Source organism: Leucopleurus acutus (genome assembly GCF_964270905.1).
Source record: "Leucopleurus acutus genome assembly, chromosome: 12".
NCBI classification, from domain to species: Eukaryota; Metazoa; Chordata; class Mammalia; order Artiodactyla; family Delphinidae; genus Leucopleurus; species Leucopleurus acutus.
In genome coordinates this window covers 19345598-19365067 of record NC_139154.1, presented here as the reverse complement: position 1 = coordinate 19365067, position 19470 = coordinate 19345598, and the positions used below count along the sequence as shown (strand labels likewise).

At 42.1% G+C, this 19470-nt stretch overlaps 1 protein-coding gene across 4 annotated transcripts in view; it reads left to right on the top strand.

Annotated features, from left to right (window-relative positions):
• REV1 (REV1 DNA directed polymerase) overlaps positions 1–19470 on the top strand; it is an 84830-nt gene that overhangs the window by 56188 nt on the left and 9172 nt on the right. For 3 of the 4 annotated variants that reach the window (XM_082851309.1, XM_082851306.1, XM_082851308.1), the window contains 6 exons: positions 237–345; positions 5480–5608; positions 8080–8234; positions 10421–10540; positions 15816–16036; positions 16309–16481. In XM_082851309.1, the coding sequence (XP_082707435.1) occupies positions 237–345; positions 5480–5608; positions 8080–8234; positions 10421–10540; positions 15816–16036; positions 16309–16481 (907 nt within the window). The remainder of the gene's footprint in view (positions 1–236; positions 346–5479; positions 5609–8079; positions 8235–10420; positions 10541–15815; positions 16037–16308; positions 16482–19470) is intronic. The other variant, XM_082851307.1, reaches the window with a different exon arrangement.

Here is a 19470-nt window from a genome sequence, read left to right as displayed (position 1 = left end):
CTCTTTCGATTTATTATAAGTTTATGTCTTACTGCTGGTGAAGAATGTACTGGAAGCAAACCATTTTAGAGTTATAGATTTTCTTTTATTAAATAAGGGGATAAATGTCAATGGAGATAACTATATTTGGAATTTATTGAACATTTATATATGAAAGGACTGGTAAACAAATTTCTTGAATGAAAGTTAAGGAAAATCAGTTTTTAACACACAATCATTAAATTTTATTTTTAAAGCAGAAATACCAGATTCATCAATGTGGGAGAATCAAGATTCCGCACAAACAAATGGAATTGATTCTGTTTTGTCAAAGGCTGAAATCGCATCTTGTAGTTATGAAGCCAGGTATGTAGAAATTAAGGGTGTTGTAATACTTAATGAATAATTAATTTACTTAATCATTTTTATATAATCTTTTGAAGTGGATTTAGACATGCTGGTCAAGCCTATGACTTAAATGTTAGAAACATGTTATGGAAAGAAATCTTTCTAGCCTTAATCCCTTCAGTTTCCTTTTCTTTCCCATCACAAATGCTAGATAACTTTAAATAAATACCTTAGTGTCCTGATGAACCAGTGGGTCCTATGGTGGAAACCAAAAGAAGCTGGACATTGTCGTTTTTTAAACCATTGTCTCTTGAAGTATAGAATTAAAGAATTAGATATTCTTGAATAGGAGAGGGCCTTAATGTCATCTACTCTGATCGTTCCCTTTTAGCACCAGGATCCCTTGTTATTTAAACATCCTAATAGTATTTTTTTTTAACTTATGTTAAAACTTGATTGCCTGTTAAGTTATAACTAAACAGTTCCATAATGGCATGACTAATCATCTCCTCACTTAAAGTTGCAGTGTTGTCAACCTGTTAGCACTAATCCTAATTACAACCAGCTGTTTCAGTACTAGAAGAAACAGACATACATATCATATGTTCCTCATACTTTAAAAAAATTAATCGTTTTTTAAAAATCGATTATTATAGTTGTAAAAATGGAGTAATAATGAAGTGATTAATTTTTTTTTTTTTTGGGGGTACGCGGGCCTATCACTGTTGCGGCCTCTCCCGTTGCGGAGCACAGGCTCCAGACACGCAGGCTCAGCGGCCATGGCTCACGGGCCCAGCCGCTCCGCGGCATGTGGGATCTTCCCGGACCGGGGCACGAACCCGTGTCCCCTGCATCGGCAGGCGGACTTTCAACCACTGCGCCACCAGGGAAGCCCCCTGAAGTGATTAATTTAAAAGAGTATTCTTTATTTTTTCTTTCTTTATAACTGAACACAAACATTTTTACCTTTATAGCACAGCAAGCATTTATTTACACATTGTTGGCAAGTGTTAAAGTATTTACTAATTATAGAAACAGAGTCAAGTCACATCAGCTACATTTTTCAGCCTTTTTTTTTTAGATAGTGTCTTTATGGCTTAGTCATTCATACTTTTAAAAAATTGAGTTACAATTGACATGTGACATTAACCGCATACAACGACTTGATATATATAACATTTTTCAGTCTTGATTTAAAGTTGGTGTTATTCAAGCAAGTCCAGTCTGAACAAAAAGTATCTCAACACAACATCATCTATCCAGAGTAGTTTGCTTAAATCTTGCCAATTATTTTATTAAAAGGATATTTAAGAAAAAAGGATTATATTGAAACATGCATAATTATTAAAAAATTTTTTATATAAATTTATTTATTTATTTTTGGCTGTGTTGGGTCTTTGTTGCTGTGTGCAGGCTTTCTCTAGTGGCGGCAAACGGGGGCTACTCTTCGTTGTGGTGCACGGGCTTCTCATTGCAGTGGCTTCTCTTGTTGCAGAGTGCAGGCTCTAGGCGCGTGGGCTGAATTCAGTAGTTGTGGCGCACGGGCTCAGTAGTGTGGCTTGTGGGCTCTGGAGTACAGGCTCAGTAGTTGTGGTGCACGGGCTTAGTTGCTCCGTGGCATGTGGGATCTTCCCGGACCAGGCCTCGAACCCTTGTCCCCTGCATTAGCAGGCAGATTCTTAACCACTGCGCCACCAGGGAAGTCCATAAAATATTTTAAATTATTTTCTGTTTATGACTTGTCAGACTTTTACTCCTGAACTAACTTTGCCTTTCTCATTGACAGAATTATGTTTTAATCGTTTTCATTGTTAGTTGATAATGTAGCCAAGGAATTGAACCTTACTTTAATGAAAGAGATACGTCAGATCTAAATACATTTTGCATTATTATGTTCTTATTAGCACAGGCGGTTTAGAGCTGATTGTACGCTGTGCTCAGTAGGCTGGTCTTTTCCCCCTGCTGAGTTACAGGCAATGCGCTTATGATGACTGGGCATCGTGTCCTGTATCTGGAGGGTGTGATGAAACCCAGAAACACATGCTCAGTCTTTGGATTTTGCTGTTGGTGAAATGGAAGCGCCGCCTTTCCATACTGCCTCTGCAGGATCTCCCTTCTCTCCCGGCGGCCCAGGTTGGACGCTGGCTGGAGAGTGAGCACCAAGGCCACCTCAAAGTTAGAAGCACTGCCAACTCCTGGTGGCTTTCAAGTCCAGTAGCCACAGATATGTCTGGGCTCGGGCCTCTGTTGGTGTTTGGATGGTGCCTTTGTATTGTACCACAGATGGCGATTGTCAGGCTGAATGTGTCACAGAATAATTGGGGTGACGATATATGAGGGCCAAATGCTGTGTAGCAAGCCATTTGAGTGTCGCTTAGAGGGCACATGTTTATTTTAAGGAGATGCAGAAAGTGATGAAAATGAATTTGTTTTAGTTGGCGAAGAAAAACGTGAAACCCACAGCAATGGGGTTTTTGTCCTTTAATTGTAATTTTTCATTTTCTAGAAGGCTATTCCTAATGAAGGTCTCTTGAATACCCTTTTTTGTGTGTGTGGCTATCTAATAGTTATATTTTCCTTAAGTGAGAAGTTTTTTTTTTAAATAAGTGTATTCACAGTTGGATCAGAGAAATGTTTCTGGGCTTGGCGTGGGGACTGTGTTGTGGGCGTGGTCATCCCAGCTTTAGGCACTGGTGAGTTTTCAGTAGACATAGACTTTATAATAACGGGGTCAGCAAAGGATGGAACGTGAACATGAGACAGTAGAAGTCATAGGAAGGTAGAATGTGTATATGTAGGTCAGAATATGTACTCATACTTACCATAGAGAACTAGCTTTATACATAGTAAGTTAGAAGGTGAATAATGTAGACGGACAGGTAATTATAGACAAATACCCTAGAATCATAAATTTTTAAGAGCAAATCATTTCTAAACCTCTGTTTTCACGTGCTTTTGTAAGGACACTTTACAGTCCTTAATTAGTGGTATGGATGTCCTTCGGTATATTGAATTGACAGTGACAGTGATTTACTGGTTACTTTTTTTTAATATTGTCTAATGCAACACCAAATACCGTTGTCTGAGCATACAGCACGTGGAAGAAGGAGTGTGCTGCCTTCACTTTAAACCTGGGAGTAAACTGTTTCTGCAGCTTATGAAGTACTGGTAGTCTTTGCTGCCTGGGACTTCATTTGAGAGGAATAAATGTCACTGTAGTGAAGTTATTTCAAGCTGTTTTGTAATTGTCTTTACTCATTTATCTTATTTTGTTTTATTTATTTATCTTATTTTATTTTTTTGGCTGTGCCGCATGGCTTGTGGGATCTTAGTTCCCCAACCAGGGATTGAACCCGGGCCCTTGGCAGTGAGAGTGATGAGTCCTAACCACTGGACCGCCAGGGAATTCCTACTCATTTATTTTATAGGAAACAAGTCTAATTTTCCAACCACCAACTCAAGGTCTTTTGCTTCCCTTAGTTACGGGAAGCCTCTGAGGTTTACCCTTTTTTTGTTCATAACTCCCTTACAGTGTCTAGTGATCCCTAAACATTTCTCCGTGAGATGTAGGTATGCATGAGTACATAAGTTGATGTATTACATTTTTCTAAGTAATATGTCCCTGAAATTTTTTGTGTAAGTGAAAACTTTGAAAATGAATTTATTGTAAATATAAGAGTATTGTGCTTACAGGAATTATGTAAGACATTCCTGTAAAAATGAATAATTACCTTTAATTTGTAAGTTTAGCTTTTTTACATGCTGAACCTATGTATCTAGCATTACTGGAACGTTTCAGCTTGTTTATGCACTTCTCTGCAGACTTGTGAACTCCTTTGCACACACTTCCCTGCCTTATGAACCAGGTCCGTCACCTTGAATCCGTCCTCTCCTAGGCCAGTGCAGGTCATCCTCGTGGATGTCATGGGATACGCTTTATTCACATAGTGCCCGAGACATAAATTTTTGTTAAATGAATGAAAGCATTGTTTTCTTCACCATGATTTGTTAATCATCTCTTCCTTTACTGTCATTTTTCCCTCTTATTAGATATTTCTCATCTACTCTGAGCTTTGCAGTCTGATGATCTATTATTGTTTTTATATACATTAAAAATGCATGTCATTTTGCATTTCTTTCATCTGAATGGCTTGGCGGAGTCTTTTCCTTCTTGGCTCTCTGGTGGTCTGGGATGGGCAGGTGCCACAGGCCTCTGTGCCACAGGGCACACCTCCGTACTAAGTGAGCACTGAGTAAATATTTATTGGGTGGATGTATAAAGACCATTTGATGTATTTACACCTATGGGTATGTAATCTGGGGAAGCATTGCTTATTATTATCTGCTTGTGTTTTTAACTGTAAGATTTTTTTTCGATTCATTGCATAGTAGTAACATGGAATTGCACTCATTATGTATAATTCCATGATTACAGTTTGTGCTGAATGCTCCAAATTACCACAGGTAAGTGGGGCGTGGAGACACGCAAAAGATTTGAAATTTACCATTTTCAATTAGGTCCCTCAAAGTTCTGGAACCCTGGCCCCTGCCCAGAGTGATGTCCCACCATGTCCAATGCTGTTGGCATCTCAGCCACTGTGGAGCCACCGCAGGAGCTTGGAATTGGTCAATTGGGAATTGGGTGGTAATAGGATGAGTACACTGTGTCTGTCTGTCGCATAGCGCTGTTCTGTGTGGTTCTGCTGTTTATATTCTTTGTCTTTGGGGGATTGAGCCCTGGCCAAACCGGGCCCTGTGTGAGGGGAAGCAGACCGTTTTGACAGCACGCTCCTGCTCTGCGGTGGTTGTGGTATCACCGACGTGTGGTATGCTGGCATCTCTGCACAGGCGCCAGAGGTCTGAGTCTCAGGAGACGTCTTCACAGAGGCAGGAGCCAAACCTGGCCTTTGAATAATGTACTTGGGCACATCTGCACATGTCACTCACACGCATCAGACAATCTTGTCAGTTTCCTTTTGGGGGAAAACAAACCTGTAAGTTGTCTTAATGCCTGTTTTTTACCCCTCATGAAAATGGAGTTAAATGAAAATTGTGTATCAGTGGCTTGGGGAGATACTATCAGTATTTGATACTTGATTTGGCATTTAAAAATTCCTAGTCTAACCTCCACTGTATTTTGTTCTTTCTCTAGACAAGTTGGCATTAGGAATGGAATGTTTTTCGGGCAAGCAAAACAACTTTGTCCCAGTCTTCAGGCTGTCCCCTATGATTTTCACGCGTATAAGGAAGTTGCACGAACGATGTATGAGACACTGGCCAGGTACACTGTGTGCTGCGCTCACGCTCCTGTCTGTTCCTTTACTGCTTTTACCTAATGTTGAAGAGAGAACAGTTTCCCCAGGCCTGTCGGGGTCACTTTTGCTGGACGCTCCTCTCTTCCGGGAACCTGCTCCTCTGCCTTCTGGTGTCACGGCCCCCTCTCCTCCCCACGAGCACCTCCCGGAGCAGGGCTCAGGCCTCAGGGATGTGTTTGCACGGCTGGGATTGTTCAGCTGCTCCCTGGTGGTGATGTCAGTCTGATTCTGTGCCTGCATGACTTCTCGTCAGCGGTTCCAGGTTTCCCTCCGTGGAACCAGACAGCTGAAGGATTGGAGTTTTTAACCTGGTTATTCTCTTTTATTACATTTGAATTATGATTTTGTTTAAAATGAGAACTATACGTTAACAAGTAGAGACCTTGTCAAACCCTGTGTCCTCTAAGATCATTCAGGACGCCAGAAGTTAGCTTTCATAGAAGGTTCTAGCAGTACAGCTGGCGCTTGCACAGCTTGGGGTGGTGCGGTGCCGTCCTCCATGCGGTGGAGGGCCACGTGTCGTGGCAGCTGCCCGCTGCGCCCGTGGCTCCTCCATGTCGGGGATCGCGTAGAGCTCCAGTGTTTACTGCTGACAAAATCCAGGTGTACGTGGTCCCGTGCAGTCCAAACCAGTGTTGTTCAAGGGTCAGCTGTAGTTTCAAGGTGGGTGATTAGTTGGCTTGAGAAAAAGAGATTAATTTTTAGAATATTTACAGTGTAGGTATATTGAATGTTAACTCAAAACTTAAAATTTTAGATAAGTATATGTCAGGCCCTGTATACTCTACAGCTGGAGTTGGCATATTTTCTCCATAAAAGGCCGTATGAGGTCGTTGTCCCAGCTGCTCAGCCCTGCCGTGGACAGTGGCAGCAGTCACAGACGAGGTGCGGGTTCGGCTCTGCTTCCTTCAGTCTTTATTCACCAAAACAGGTCTCTAGACAGCAGACCAGGGTCCGCCAACACTTGGGCTGTGTTGATGTTCTAAGGGAGGTTCTTGCCTCTATCTTCACTTCTTCCTCTCCTTTCTTAACGCGTTATTTTGAACACCTGTTTATGGAGTATCTACCAAGTGCAAACCACTGTTGATGCTGCCAATCCTATGAGAGTGGAGTCAGATCCAGGCTCTGCCTTTGAGGAGCTTACTTTAGCAGGAGAGAGAAACATAGAGGGGCAGGTGAAGTTACCTGGCATCAGTCTGTGGACTTAGGGCTGAATGACAAGCCAGTTACAATCACAGCTGTCCTTAAGACCCCAATGTGGGAATGTCAGTGTTACCAGGTGGAGAGAGTGCTTTTCAAGTCCTGTCCCAAAGATGCGGTCAGTAGCAGTGCCGCGTGTGGGCTGGGAGCAGGTGGCTGAGCTGGGTGCTGCGTGTTCTGGTTACGGAGGCCCTGGAGCGGGCAGCCAGCCTGCACCTCGGATTGGGGGGTTTGGTGGACGCTATCATATAATTTTAGTGGGTGGAGACATTGTTAGTGGCACGTGGCTGTTCTTTGGGGGAAAAAATTCCTTGTTCTCCTTCCACCTTTGGAAATCCTGCCTCTGCTTCATATTCTCCACGCCTCAGAGCAGCTTTCATATCAGGAATAGCCGCCTGCTCTTGCAGATTTCTCTCTGGAGTTAAGCCTAACAAAACACTCATTTCTTAAATGATTATTGATAGTAATTAATCTGATTCGTAACCTACAGTAAGGTGTAGTGAGAGGCGAGGCCTGGCCCTCCTGGTACTTTACCAGGTGGATTATTGACCATCCATTTCTGGTCCTGAGGCCTCTGCTGGCCTTGTGGTTCACATATTTAATTAGCATCAGAGCCACGTGGTGATTCTTCTCTTCCTTTTCCTCTTCTGTGGAGAATTGAAACAGTCCTTTGTGTGAGTAGATCGTGACCAAACAGCAGCAGCAGTCAGAACCCAGAGCATTTACACGTGCAGGGGGTGTTGCTGGCATCCTGGACAGGCATCTGGGTGACTGGCCACCATCATATCCTGCTGTGTTCTGGGCGTTTTTGTTTAGGAGACTGTCAATTGCTTGTTTGATTTGTGTGATATTTCTGTTCCTCAAGGATTCTGGTAAATCGTGTTTGAACATTTTTGAAATTAAGTGTTGTGACAATTCCAATTCACTTACTACTTTTCAACTATTGAGAGGTTTACAACAGTATTCTCAGTATAGGGAAACTGAAATGGTCATTTCTGTTGTATTTTTGGTAGTTAATATGGAAAAAAAGAAAACATTGATTAACTTTGCAGTTAAAAGTTAAGTGACTAAATAGGGGCACTTGGGCCAGTTCAGGTAAACTGCTAATATTTTTAGCCTTTTAAGTCTTGTAAGGATGTGTCGAAGAGAGATACCATAGGAAAGCCTGTTTTGCCACATGTGGCTGCTTGATGTTAAGCTGGGGCTGTGATTCGTTGCCTTTGCTCTGTGTTGGCAGCTACACACATAGCATCGAAGCTGTCAGCTGTGATGAAGCTCTGGTAGACATCACTGAAATCCTCGCAGAGACCAGGCTCACTCCTGACGAATTTGCAAATGCTGTCCGCACGGAAATCAAAGACCAGACTAAATGTGCTGCCTCTGTGGGAATCGGTTAGTAGCCAGCGTATCTTGTACTACTCATTTTCCTCAAAGCAGTGCCCTGGGATCGTTGAATACCGCTTGATTTTTAGGAGTGATTTTTAGGTTTCGTTTTTATCACCGTACCGCATAGGTCTCCCACTTCTGAAACAGTTCTCAGCATGGCTCACAGTTGGGCAAAGCATGAGATGAAAGTGTTGGAAACGTAAGTAAATGATAACATCTTTGGAATAAACAAGTTGGAATATTTCTTGTTCTTCAAAAATGGGGAATATTGGATGCAATGTATGTCAGCAGTATTTTTTTCAAGTGAACAGAGGCGGTATTCAAGGCAGTGCGGTGTGAGTGGGGTTTGGAGTTCCATGCTGTTGCGTCTTGTGGTAACTCAGTTACTTTCTGAAGCTTCCTGGACCGCTCAGCCAGCCCTGTCTTCACTCTCTCGGGGCCAGAAGTTGCTGTTATTGACTCGTCCACACACACCCCCCATTATCCCCTCCCCCCACCTGTTCTGTTTTGTCTCTAAGCCGTGTTTGCTTCCTCAGCCCTTCACATCATTGGTCCTCCTCTTGTCGACTCTCGCAGCTGTGTGCTCTGGAGCCCCCGCTGTCACCCTGAGCTTCCCCGTGTCCCTCCTGTCTGAGCGAGCCCAGTGCCTCTACCCATAGGAGATCTTTACTGGGTACCTGTCCCGAGAGGAGGGCAGGGCGTGCAGCCCCACGCAGGGCCTCGTGCAGGAGCGCCACGTGCAGGTCTGGAGGCAGAAGCAGGAGTGAGGGGAGATCCTCGGCCAGAGCCTCTCTTGGGGTCTGTGTGTGAGTTTGATGAGCCTCTCTTGGGGTGTCTGGGGGTGTCTGGCGTGGGTGTCAGAGGCGCACCCCCAGGAACTTGCTTGCTGTCTTTAGGGATTAACCAGCCCTGGGAGGGCAGGCCCTCCCCGTCGGAGGGATTTTTAAGATGTCAGAACGTCGTAAGCTGCAGAACATACAGAGCGTGAGGAACACATTAACAGCGTCCCTCCGGTTACGAGCAGGCTGCCCTTCGGCTCCCCGGTGTGTGGCCTGCACTCCCTTCTCAGCATTCGTTTAGGACTTGCCTTCTGGAGTCCACTGTCAGGCACAGGTTTAGTTCTTTCTTGTAAATTGTATTTATTTTAAATTTACAAGTGGGATGACATGAATATGTCCTTTTAAGTTCAAGCACATAATTAAGACAAAAATCCCAAATGATGTTTCCACTTCTCAGCCCTCTTTTCTTCAGAACTCACCACTTTTATCATTTTAGTGTGCCTTTCCAGTACTTTTTCGCTTCATGAATATCTATACATTTACCCTAGGAAAACACACTGTTTTTAATGTAAGTCTCCTGTAAAACTAAGATATGTGCTTTATAGAAGTCTTCTGTAATTCGTGGAGATTTTATTATTTACACAGAAGTTCATCTGACCCCATTTAGGTATTTCTCAGATGCCTGATACCTTCTCGGGCTCCAGTAGCCTTCTCTCTGCTCTGCGTTAGTTGTCTGTGTCCGTTCACACACCTTGGACCTCGCTGTCACTGTCTGTCTCCTTTTTTAAGACGCTCATACCCTCAATTTCTACTCCACGTGTTCTGATCATATAGTGAGACATCTGGTTCTTTGGGCTTCTCCTCCCCAAGTCCAATGGCATTTCTTTGGCCTTATTTCTACCCAGCGTGGATCCATTGGTTGGTAAAATGAGGGACTTCCCTGGTTTTCCAGTGGTTAGGACTTTGCGCTTCCACTGCAGGGGGCCCGGGTTGGATCCCTGGTCAGGGGACTAAGACCCCGCCAGCCAAGAACAAACAAACAGATAAACATTGGTTGGTAAAATGAACTGATTGCTGGTCATTGCCCACAGTTCCTGTAAACCTCCAATCTTAGATTAGGACTGTTTTCTCTATTCCTTTACCTGGGTAGGAGATGTTGACATGTCACGTGTTTTGGAACAGAAGGTAACATCTGTCCAGGAACCATGCTGGTTATAATCTGTAATACTTAACAGAATTCTGCCAGTTTTGTACTGTGTTTGAAATGATCAAAGTTGCACATTATTTTCGTTCTCTGTAGAAATTTGATAGGTAACCTGTCTCTAGATGTCTTTGTTAAGAAATTTTGAAAGTAATTGTGAATATTTCTTGAATGACTTCTTTCTTTCCTTTTTTTTAAAAAAAAATTTATAGGTTCTAATATTCTCCTGGCTAGAATGGCAACTAGGAAAGCAAAACCGGATGGCCAGTACCACTTAAAACCAGAAGAAGTAGATGATTTTATCAGAGGTCAGCTAGTTACTAATCTACCAGGTAAATACAAATCGTTTCTTTTTAACTTTTATTTATTGTAAGTATTCATTAGTGCTTTTCATAGATGTATAACGTTTCTTTCTTTTTTAAAAAATGAATTAAAAATTTTTCATCTTTTATTGAGTGCCATGGGAAGCAAAATTTAGAACTCCGCAGTGAATATCCTTTCAGTTGATTTATCAGAACCTTAATATAACATTTTAGTTTTGCCTCTCATGTGTTTTACTTTAAGTATTTCTCAAGTACCAAGATCAAGGAATTCTAAGAAGTCATACTTAAAAGAATATGATGAAATTGACTTTTGGTCCTTTAAATAAATCAAAATTGAAATAGTGTACTTCTAGACCCAAGGTAAAGTTTTGAAAATCGATTCCCCTATTTACAAAATTGTCCTTCCAAACTAGTGATACTTTTCTGAGTTTACTAAACAAATAGTTTTTAAAGTAGAAAATATATAAACCATATTAGGAAGAAGAAAACCTAAAATGAAGTATTGTATTTTGTTAACTCAGGCTGAAGTAAAATGCCCAAAAAGGCATACCTTTCTCACCTAATGGGCAGGATGCTTAGCTATCTTACTTTCTTGTGTAGTGTGGCTAGCTAACCTAGCGTGTAAAAACCTTTCTCTTTGGAGAAATGAAGTATAATTCATTGTAACTGGAAAATGGTTGCCCTTTTGGGGCCTTGAACAGATGTAATTTTTGTGTGTAGGGCAGTTCATTTCACAATTAGTAAATATCGAGACTTGCTTTCTATGGTAGGTACCTCTTTCTAAGAAATTTCTCTAAGCCATGTAGTAATCCAGGATACCATTTCAGATCATCCTCTCCTGTTTTTGTAAAGCAGCCTGCGTTAGCTTCACAAAGCTCCCAGGTGTTTGTGGTGGGAAAGTTCAAGAGAGTATACTTTTGGTGAAAGGTTTTCTTTTTATTCATTTGTTGTTAAAAGTTTTAACAGTGGATTTAGTGGTATTTTTAGATGCATGTTCTTAAGCCTAAGAAAAGTATATCGGAACAAACTTTGAAATTTCTGTTATAGGCCAAAATTATTAAATGACCCAAATGCCATTTTATGATGGGTTAGTTCTGAAGCCTCCTGACTCCCTAGTAAATAACATCCAAGAATGTGGTAGTATCAGAAATGTGAAATATGACATTTTGATGGTCAGTTTGAGGTTAAATTTGAAGAGTAACCTTATAAAATCATGCTAGCAAATTACCTTATTAGACAACACAATTTAGGAGTTTTAATAACATGTCTTATTGCAGTTTTATATAAGAAGGAACCAGGGTATTTAAAGTGCATGTGAAATTTGAGTTCACAGTTACCATTACTTGGCATCTTTATTAGTTTGCTGAGGCTCTGCCATAACAAAACACCACAGACTGCGTGGCGTAAACAACAGCAGTTTATTCCCTCAAGAATCCTGGGGACTAGAGGTCCATGAATGCGCTGCCAGCGTGTTGGGTTTCCTCTGAGGTCTCGCTCCGTGGCGTGTAGGTGACCGTCTTCTCCCTGTGTCTTCACATGGTGTTTTCTCTTTGTGCGTCTGTGTCCTGATCTCTTCTTATAGGGACACCAGTGATATTGGATTAGGGCCCACCTATATGACCTCTTGTTACCTTAATTACCTTTACGAAGGACCTTTCTCCAGTTACAGTCACATTCTGAGGTACTGGGAGTTAAGATTTCAGCATAGGTATCTTGAAGAGACACAGTTCCGTCCACAGCGCCATCTTTATACTGCATCATTCTTGTAAGTTTTTTTGGTTTTGTTTTGTTTTACACAGAAACAGAGAGGTTTTAGTTTTAGTTCCTTGACCTAGTCATCTTACCTTTCACCTTCATTTGCTTCCTGGCTGGAAGGACTTTACTTTTTGAAGGGCACATGTGGGTTTATGTGTCCCGGTTGAGTTCTTAGGCACAGCCTTGAAGTTCCTAAGAGAACCTTGAAATCTGGGGGAGATGGGGGCGGCCAGGATGGGCTTCCTCTGGCGATCCCCCTGCTCCTCTCTCCGTGAGAACCAGCTTGTAGCCTGTGGCCGCCCAGAATTGTTGGAGAGATTTTCATGTGTAAGACTATTGACTTTTATAAAAATCCCCAAATTTATTGTCAGGAAGATTTAGAACATTTCAGTATGTAAAACGTCAGCCTTTTCTGTTGTTACTCCTGCCCTGAGATGGTAACGCATCTCAAGTACGAGCTGCCCTCTGAAAGCAGGCTCCACACGCATGCGGGAATTCTTACAAGAAGGAAACTTGTTCATCTTTGTTAAAAATTGGTCATTTCCCAAAGATAGTTGAAAGTGAATACATGGTGACTATTAACATTTTGTGGCACGTGCTTTGAGTAAGTTCTGCTCTGTAACCAATAACCAGAAGCGGGTCCATGTTAAATGCGCCTCCCTGCTTGTCCCCCGCCAGCTGCCTCTGTCCCTGTGTGCCCTGCCCGGTGACTGAGCACACGGCGTGCCTGGCACACAATCATTACAGCCACGTAAAAGGGGAGCACATGCTAGTAAGTTTATGAAGGCACCCCAGAGTAGTGACTGCATGTTGTGCTAGCATACAAATTACCAGCGAGATCTGTTTAGCTAATGAAAGAAAGGACTGTCCCCAGCAACCGTTTAAATGCGGTCGCTCTTTCCACTGTTCTGTGGCTCTTCGCAAGGCTTTCCACCCTGGCTTGTAGGACCTTCGGCCCCTTGTCCATCCTTTGCTGGGTGTGTGCACCCACTCTGAGGTTTCCAGCTCTTCCTTCTCGTGTCAGATAAGCACCGCGGCCGTGTAGGTGTACATGACCATCTACACTGTCCTGATATGGGAGCCACTAGCCAAGTGAAGCTAGAACACTTTAGGTTAAATTAATTGAAGTTAAATAAAATTAAAATTCATCTTCCCAGTTGTACTGCCCACACTGCAGTCAGTGCTCAGTTAACCACATGTGGCGGGTGCCTCCTGAATTGGGCAGCACAGAAGAGAACGGTTCCATCACCACAGAAGGTTCTGTTGAGCGGTGCTAACTTAGATGGCAAAGGTTGATTCTTTGGAACTTGACTTTTCTGCGTCTCTGGACTGTCAAGGTCCGGGTGCCGGGAGGAGGCATTCCTGGCTGTTCTTAGCCTGGGGTCATGGTTCCCCTTCAAGGACAGATGCCACATCTTCGTCCAGTGGCTTCTACTGGCAGCTTCCACAGCTTCTTCAAGGAGAAGAGAGTTTTCTTCTCTCCTTCTCAGAACCTTGGTTCTACGCTGTACATTTTCCTTCATGTTTCCCTTTCTAGGTGGCTGCACTCAATGTGACTCTCAAGACCCTGTTACTTCCTCCTTAGAGGGGCCTCCTTTCCTTAAAAACGCTCACATGAAGCAATCAAACTAGCACCCATTCGGGGTCTTGGTGCTGATTCCAAGCTAACTTTTCCCCCCGTGCAGACGTCATAGGGGTTAGAGGTAGACCATCCATATGCCTCCGTCCCCCACTCACCTTCAGGCCATTCCATTCCATTAGGTGAGCTTGTGATGGAGAGGAACCTCTCTTCTTCCCTAGAGGGCAGTTCAGTTAGATTAGGTTGATCGTGGTTAAGTTGGTGAGATTTAATGTAATAGTCTTTCTTTTGTACCTCTTAGTGAATAATAATTGTGTTCTGGTATACTCAAGAGACTCTCAAAAACCATAGGTTTTCCCCCTGCCCATCCCAGTACACACAATTAATGCAGGATTATTGCCTCTTGCTGATTTTGCAAATCAGGGAGAACAGATCGGCTGCCCAGATTTGTCGGGGAAAGAACATGATCACATCTTGAGGGTGGGGAGTTGCGGCAATGATGGAACGGAAAAAAACAGAGACAGAAAGCATTCCCTGAACACGAACAGCTGCGTAGAGTGTCTCTGGCTTTGGCCACCCTCGTATCTGATTTGTCCCTTTCGTTGTGTTCCTCCTCCCCATCTTGAAAAATACTCCAATAGGTTTCACTTAGAATTTCGTCTTTTTGTGAATGGTCTTCGTCTGGAGGGTTCTCTTGTTGTTAACTCAGACTCTGCTATTCTTGCTTGTTCTCTGTTCTGAATTGAACTTGAAAATGGCACAAATGGGATACAGCACCCTTAACACCTTTCATCTGACTTCCATTAGGGGACAGATTTTCTTGGGTTAAACCTGTCTCGCCCACCTCTGTGGTCATAGACCTTTTGTAAAGTTGACCACCTCCCTCCTAACCGTGTGTCTGCATAACTACTCCAAGAGGTTCTTCTGGCAGAACCTGGACGAGAATGCTCCTTCCCCCACTAGGGCCACTCAGAGAACTGGAGCCAGAAGTAACAATAAAGGTGACAGATAGGCGACCCCAGACTCCACTCTGAGCCCCCTGGTAACATCCTACAGAGGGCCAGACCGCAGTCTTCCTCACTGATGGACAATACTGATCTCATGGTGTGGAGACCATTTTAATAAGAGTTTTAGTTCCCCCAGGTTACTCTTAAATCACTTTCCCAGACATGTGTACCTTCGTTAAGCTTTTGGGCACATGGAGAGCAACAGAGCTCATGAGCATCGTTTGGGCGAGGCTCTAACCTTGCATCTTGCAGACGGTGATGAGGGGCTGCTGCACGCTGGCCCAGCTGCAGGACACTGACTGCCTTTCCAGGGAGATGATCTTTGTTGGTAAAAGACATCTGTCTGTCCTCCCCTCGCTGCTACTTTGCTCAGGAAGCTTCATCTCCACGTCACTTGTGCCACTTTGTCCAGTATGAGAGCAAGCGACATGTGGGCTTGGACCTCTGTCATGACTTCTTGTCCTAGTTCCCATTCAGAGAAAATGTGGCCGAACCATTGAGAAGTTTGGTCCTCACCAAAGTCATAGTAGAATCCCTAACATTCCTGAGTCTCCTAGTATGTCTGTAAGTCATACTGTAGACTAGCTTAAACGAGTCTGTAACTTACTTGATTTTGTAAATAAGATAGAAAACTTTTTTACTCAGTAATAAATAAAAATAACATTTTTTTGGAGAACTTACTTAGTCATACACACTTGAAAAGTTCTGGTTCACCTATAGGTAGAGTCCAAATTGAGAAGTAGCTTCTAAAAATAAGTTTACTAGTATGATTTGCACCAACCAAAAAAAAAATTCTTAATCTATGAGATGCTTCAGTTATGTCACTTCAGAATTTTAAGGGAGATTATTTTAAATTAGTTGTTTGTGCATGAATAGTTATTTCATAATGCTCAATTGTTTTTAATAGCTTATATGCAGAATTAAAGAACTGTCCCTTTCCTAGGAGTTGGACGCTCAATGGAATCCAAGTTGACATCTTTGGGAATTAGAACTTGTGGAGACTTGCAATATATGACCATGGCAAGACTCCAGAAAGAATTTGGTCCCAAAACAGGTCAGATGCTTTATAGGTTCTGCCGTGGTTTGGACGATAGACCAGTTCGAACTGAAAAGGAAAGAAAATCTGTTTCAGCTGAGATCAACTATGGAGTAAGGTTTACCCAGGTACTGCTCTCTTCACGGGTTTTACCTTGTATTCTTTATATTTTCACATAGTCCTGTCTCTCCAACTAGACCGTAGACTCCTGATGCTTGAAATTAAGTCTTAAAACTCTTGCCGTTCCCAGAACTGGCAGAATGTTTGTTTTTAAGTAGACAAGAGCAGGGCACTAAATCATATACATGTTTAATGTTGAAGGTTAATCTACTTGAGAAGAATTGTTAGGCATGTAGGAAAATAACATGGAGGGTATTTTTTTATGTTTGTCTTTCTGTAGCCAAAAGAAGCAGAAGCTTTTCTTCTGAGTCTTTCAGAAGAAATCCAACGGCGACTTGAAGCTGCTGGCATGAAGGGTAAACGCCTGACTCTCAAAATCATGGTACGAAAGCCGGGGGCCCCTGTAGAAACTGCAAAATTTGGAGGCCATGGAATTTGTGATAACATCACCAGGTAAGCTTATCTTAAAAAGGATATTGGATACTGATGTTTCAGTGCAGGTTATTACAATTAATGAAAAAAAACAAGGAAGAGTATGAATAAAAATCTGCAAAACGCTGATGTTCCTGGACGTTCTGCGGAGCCAGGTCTCAGCTCAAGGCTGTCAGAACTACGTTGACTTGCCAGGTTCCAGGCCAGCCTGTCTGTGTGTCCCTGACCGGGGCAGACTGTTCTTGGGGTCTTGAGTTCAGTGCAGGGACAGAAAGGGAGGCGGTTGTGGACTTGGTGGAAGGGTCTTGCAGGGAAACGTCAGTGTAATAATTCAGAAAATGATTTCAATGAAACATGTACTTCATTTAGGGAGGTATAATTTCTTTTTGTGAAAAGATTAATCAGATTATGGTAGTCTCTGGAAACTGGTAGAAGGCATTTTAAAACCCTGTTTTTTTTATGTGAGGGCTACTAATATAAAACTGCATGTAAGATTTGTGGCCAATATGAAAATACCTAATTTTGTATGCCATTTTATACTACACAGTACACTGGATTTCAAAGTTATGGTTGATTGACAGATAAAATACAGTGTAGTAGTTTCTTCTTGCTGTCTGTGCATTTTAAAATATCTCACAGTTTCTTAGAACTGTATGTTGTGATGCATTCAGCAGTACCTAGGGGCTCCCTCTGTCTAAGCACAGTAAGAAAATCAGCCTTCGTTTAATCCTTTTTGGAAAATCTAGGTATTCCAAAAATCTAAATATAGCATTAAGAAAAACTGGGATTTTAACTGTACTTTATTTCCCCCAATTCAAGGATAATATTCAGCTTTTTCGGTAAGCACATATCTGCTTGCTGTTATTGGTATTTGTTCATTTTTGTCCTAAACTTTTAAAAAAGTTTTATTTTGAAAAATTTAAACATGTAAGTAGAGAAAACAGTGTAATGAACCCCATGTACCCTTCACCTGATCTCCACAATTGCTGGTGGGCACCTGCACCATCCTTCCTCTCCTTCCCCCTAGTTATTTTGAAGCAAATCTCAGATACAGTATCATTTCTTCCACAGATACTAACACGGGACAGTTCAGAAATCTGCCTGCATTGCTGGCAGTAAAGTATACATTTTGCCATGCACTTAAAATAAATATCTTTGGATGAGACATCATAAGGCATAAATAGCACGTGATTAATTGAAACAAGTGTAATTTTGTAAATGTAATAAGATGTAGATCAATTGTAAGCCATTAATTTAAGCCTAACGTTTTGGTGGTATTGTAACTGCATAAGAAATGCTTTAGGTGAGAGCTTATGAAATATTATAATACTGATCCTGTACTTCCTCTAATTCAGGGGTTGGCAAACTACTTCCTGTGGGCCACATCCAGCCTGTGGCCTGTTTTTACATGATTCATGGGAGCTAAGAATGATTTTTATATAAGAGATTGTAAAAAATGAAGAGTAGGTGAAAGAGACAACAGAGTACAAGCTGCTTTCCATCTGGCCCTTCCCAGAAGTAGTCTGGACCCGTGCTCTAGTCAAACTGAAGTCCTGTGTGGTTTAGGAAACTCAGAAGTGTATAATTATTCTGTAATCTCTTGTAATTGGCCTTAATCAAAAGCTGCATGGCAATCACGTGACTCACAGGCACATTTTGATACTGTCATCGAAACGACAAAGTTTAAGTTGCATTAAGTCAAAGAGCCACGTGTAGATTGAGATCTGTGGCTTGATTATCACTTAGGAAAATTTTTCTTACAAGTTTTCCTTTTGGGAAAAGACTTCTTCCTTCTTGGAGTTCTTTTCTGTATATGTGCTTTTAATCTGAATTGTGTGTGTGTATATATATGTATATTATATATATTTAAAAGTGATAAACGAAATTGAAAAGGTCAAATACAGCTTCCAGTCCTTTGCACCTCTCCCCAGCTCCGAGCACCATACTTTTCAACCTTTTTGTGGTTTCTTCTGATATTTACATCCATATTTCTAGATATATACTTAAACTGCTGTTTCTGTCTTGAGTCTTGCAGAACGTTTGCCTGACTTTCTACTGTAGAAGAGGATCTTCTCCCTTCTCTCCTTCACTGCCTGTTGCTCTTCTCCCCAGACGTGTTTCTTTCCTTTGCCCCCAGTCAGGTCGGTGGGTTTTGGTTCAGTCACCCTCCACTGTCCCATTATTATGACATGTACATAGTGTACATAGCTGGTCCATATTGTCCACTAGGATCACATTTTCTTTCCTCTTGAATATGTTTCTCCTGGAGTTACTGAGTATCTCGTTTTGCTTGCTTTTTTGTGAATTTGCCACTGAGTTTATCCCCAGACTGCCTTCCACTGTGACTGTGTTTTAACACATCAGCAAGTCTGTTACTCTGATCTCTTTTCTTGGAGGCCTTTGTCTTGGGGCCCCCAGCCTGCTACTCCGGTCTGAATTTGTTTAAGACTTGCTGAAAAGTTGGAGTCGTGGGGTGTCCCTTCTCTGTGTTGGATCCCTGTTTTCCTAGATCCCTGGTCTCATATCTTGAGAAGGAATTCATGGGTGTAAACCTGTCTATCCTCATGCCCAGTGGTTTGCTGACTTAAAGGTTATAAACATATCTTAGAAATCATTTTTCCTCATTTAAAGGCTCCATTGTCATCATCTTTTCAGGGTTACTGTTGAGAAGTTCACTGCTCTTCTGATTGCCTGGTCTTTATAGGAGATCTGCTCTTTCTGGAACTTTCAGGATCTTCTCTTTATCACAGGTGTTCTGGGATGGTATCAGTTTGTCTTCGTGCCAGGTACTTTGCCGGTATTAAATTTACCATTTCTATCAATACTAACATTTTACATTGGAGTTTTTGAATTTATTCTTTGGAAGATGCAGAATTATCTCTTACCTCTTAAAATGTTCTTCTACTCCCAGTGTCAGTCTGTTTCTCTGAGTTCCTTTTTTCCTGTTTTGGTTGCTGCCTTTTATATCAGAGATTTTCTTCAAGCATTTATCTGTCTCACAGTTCTTGGC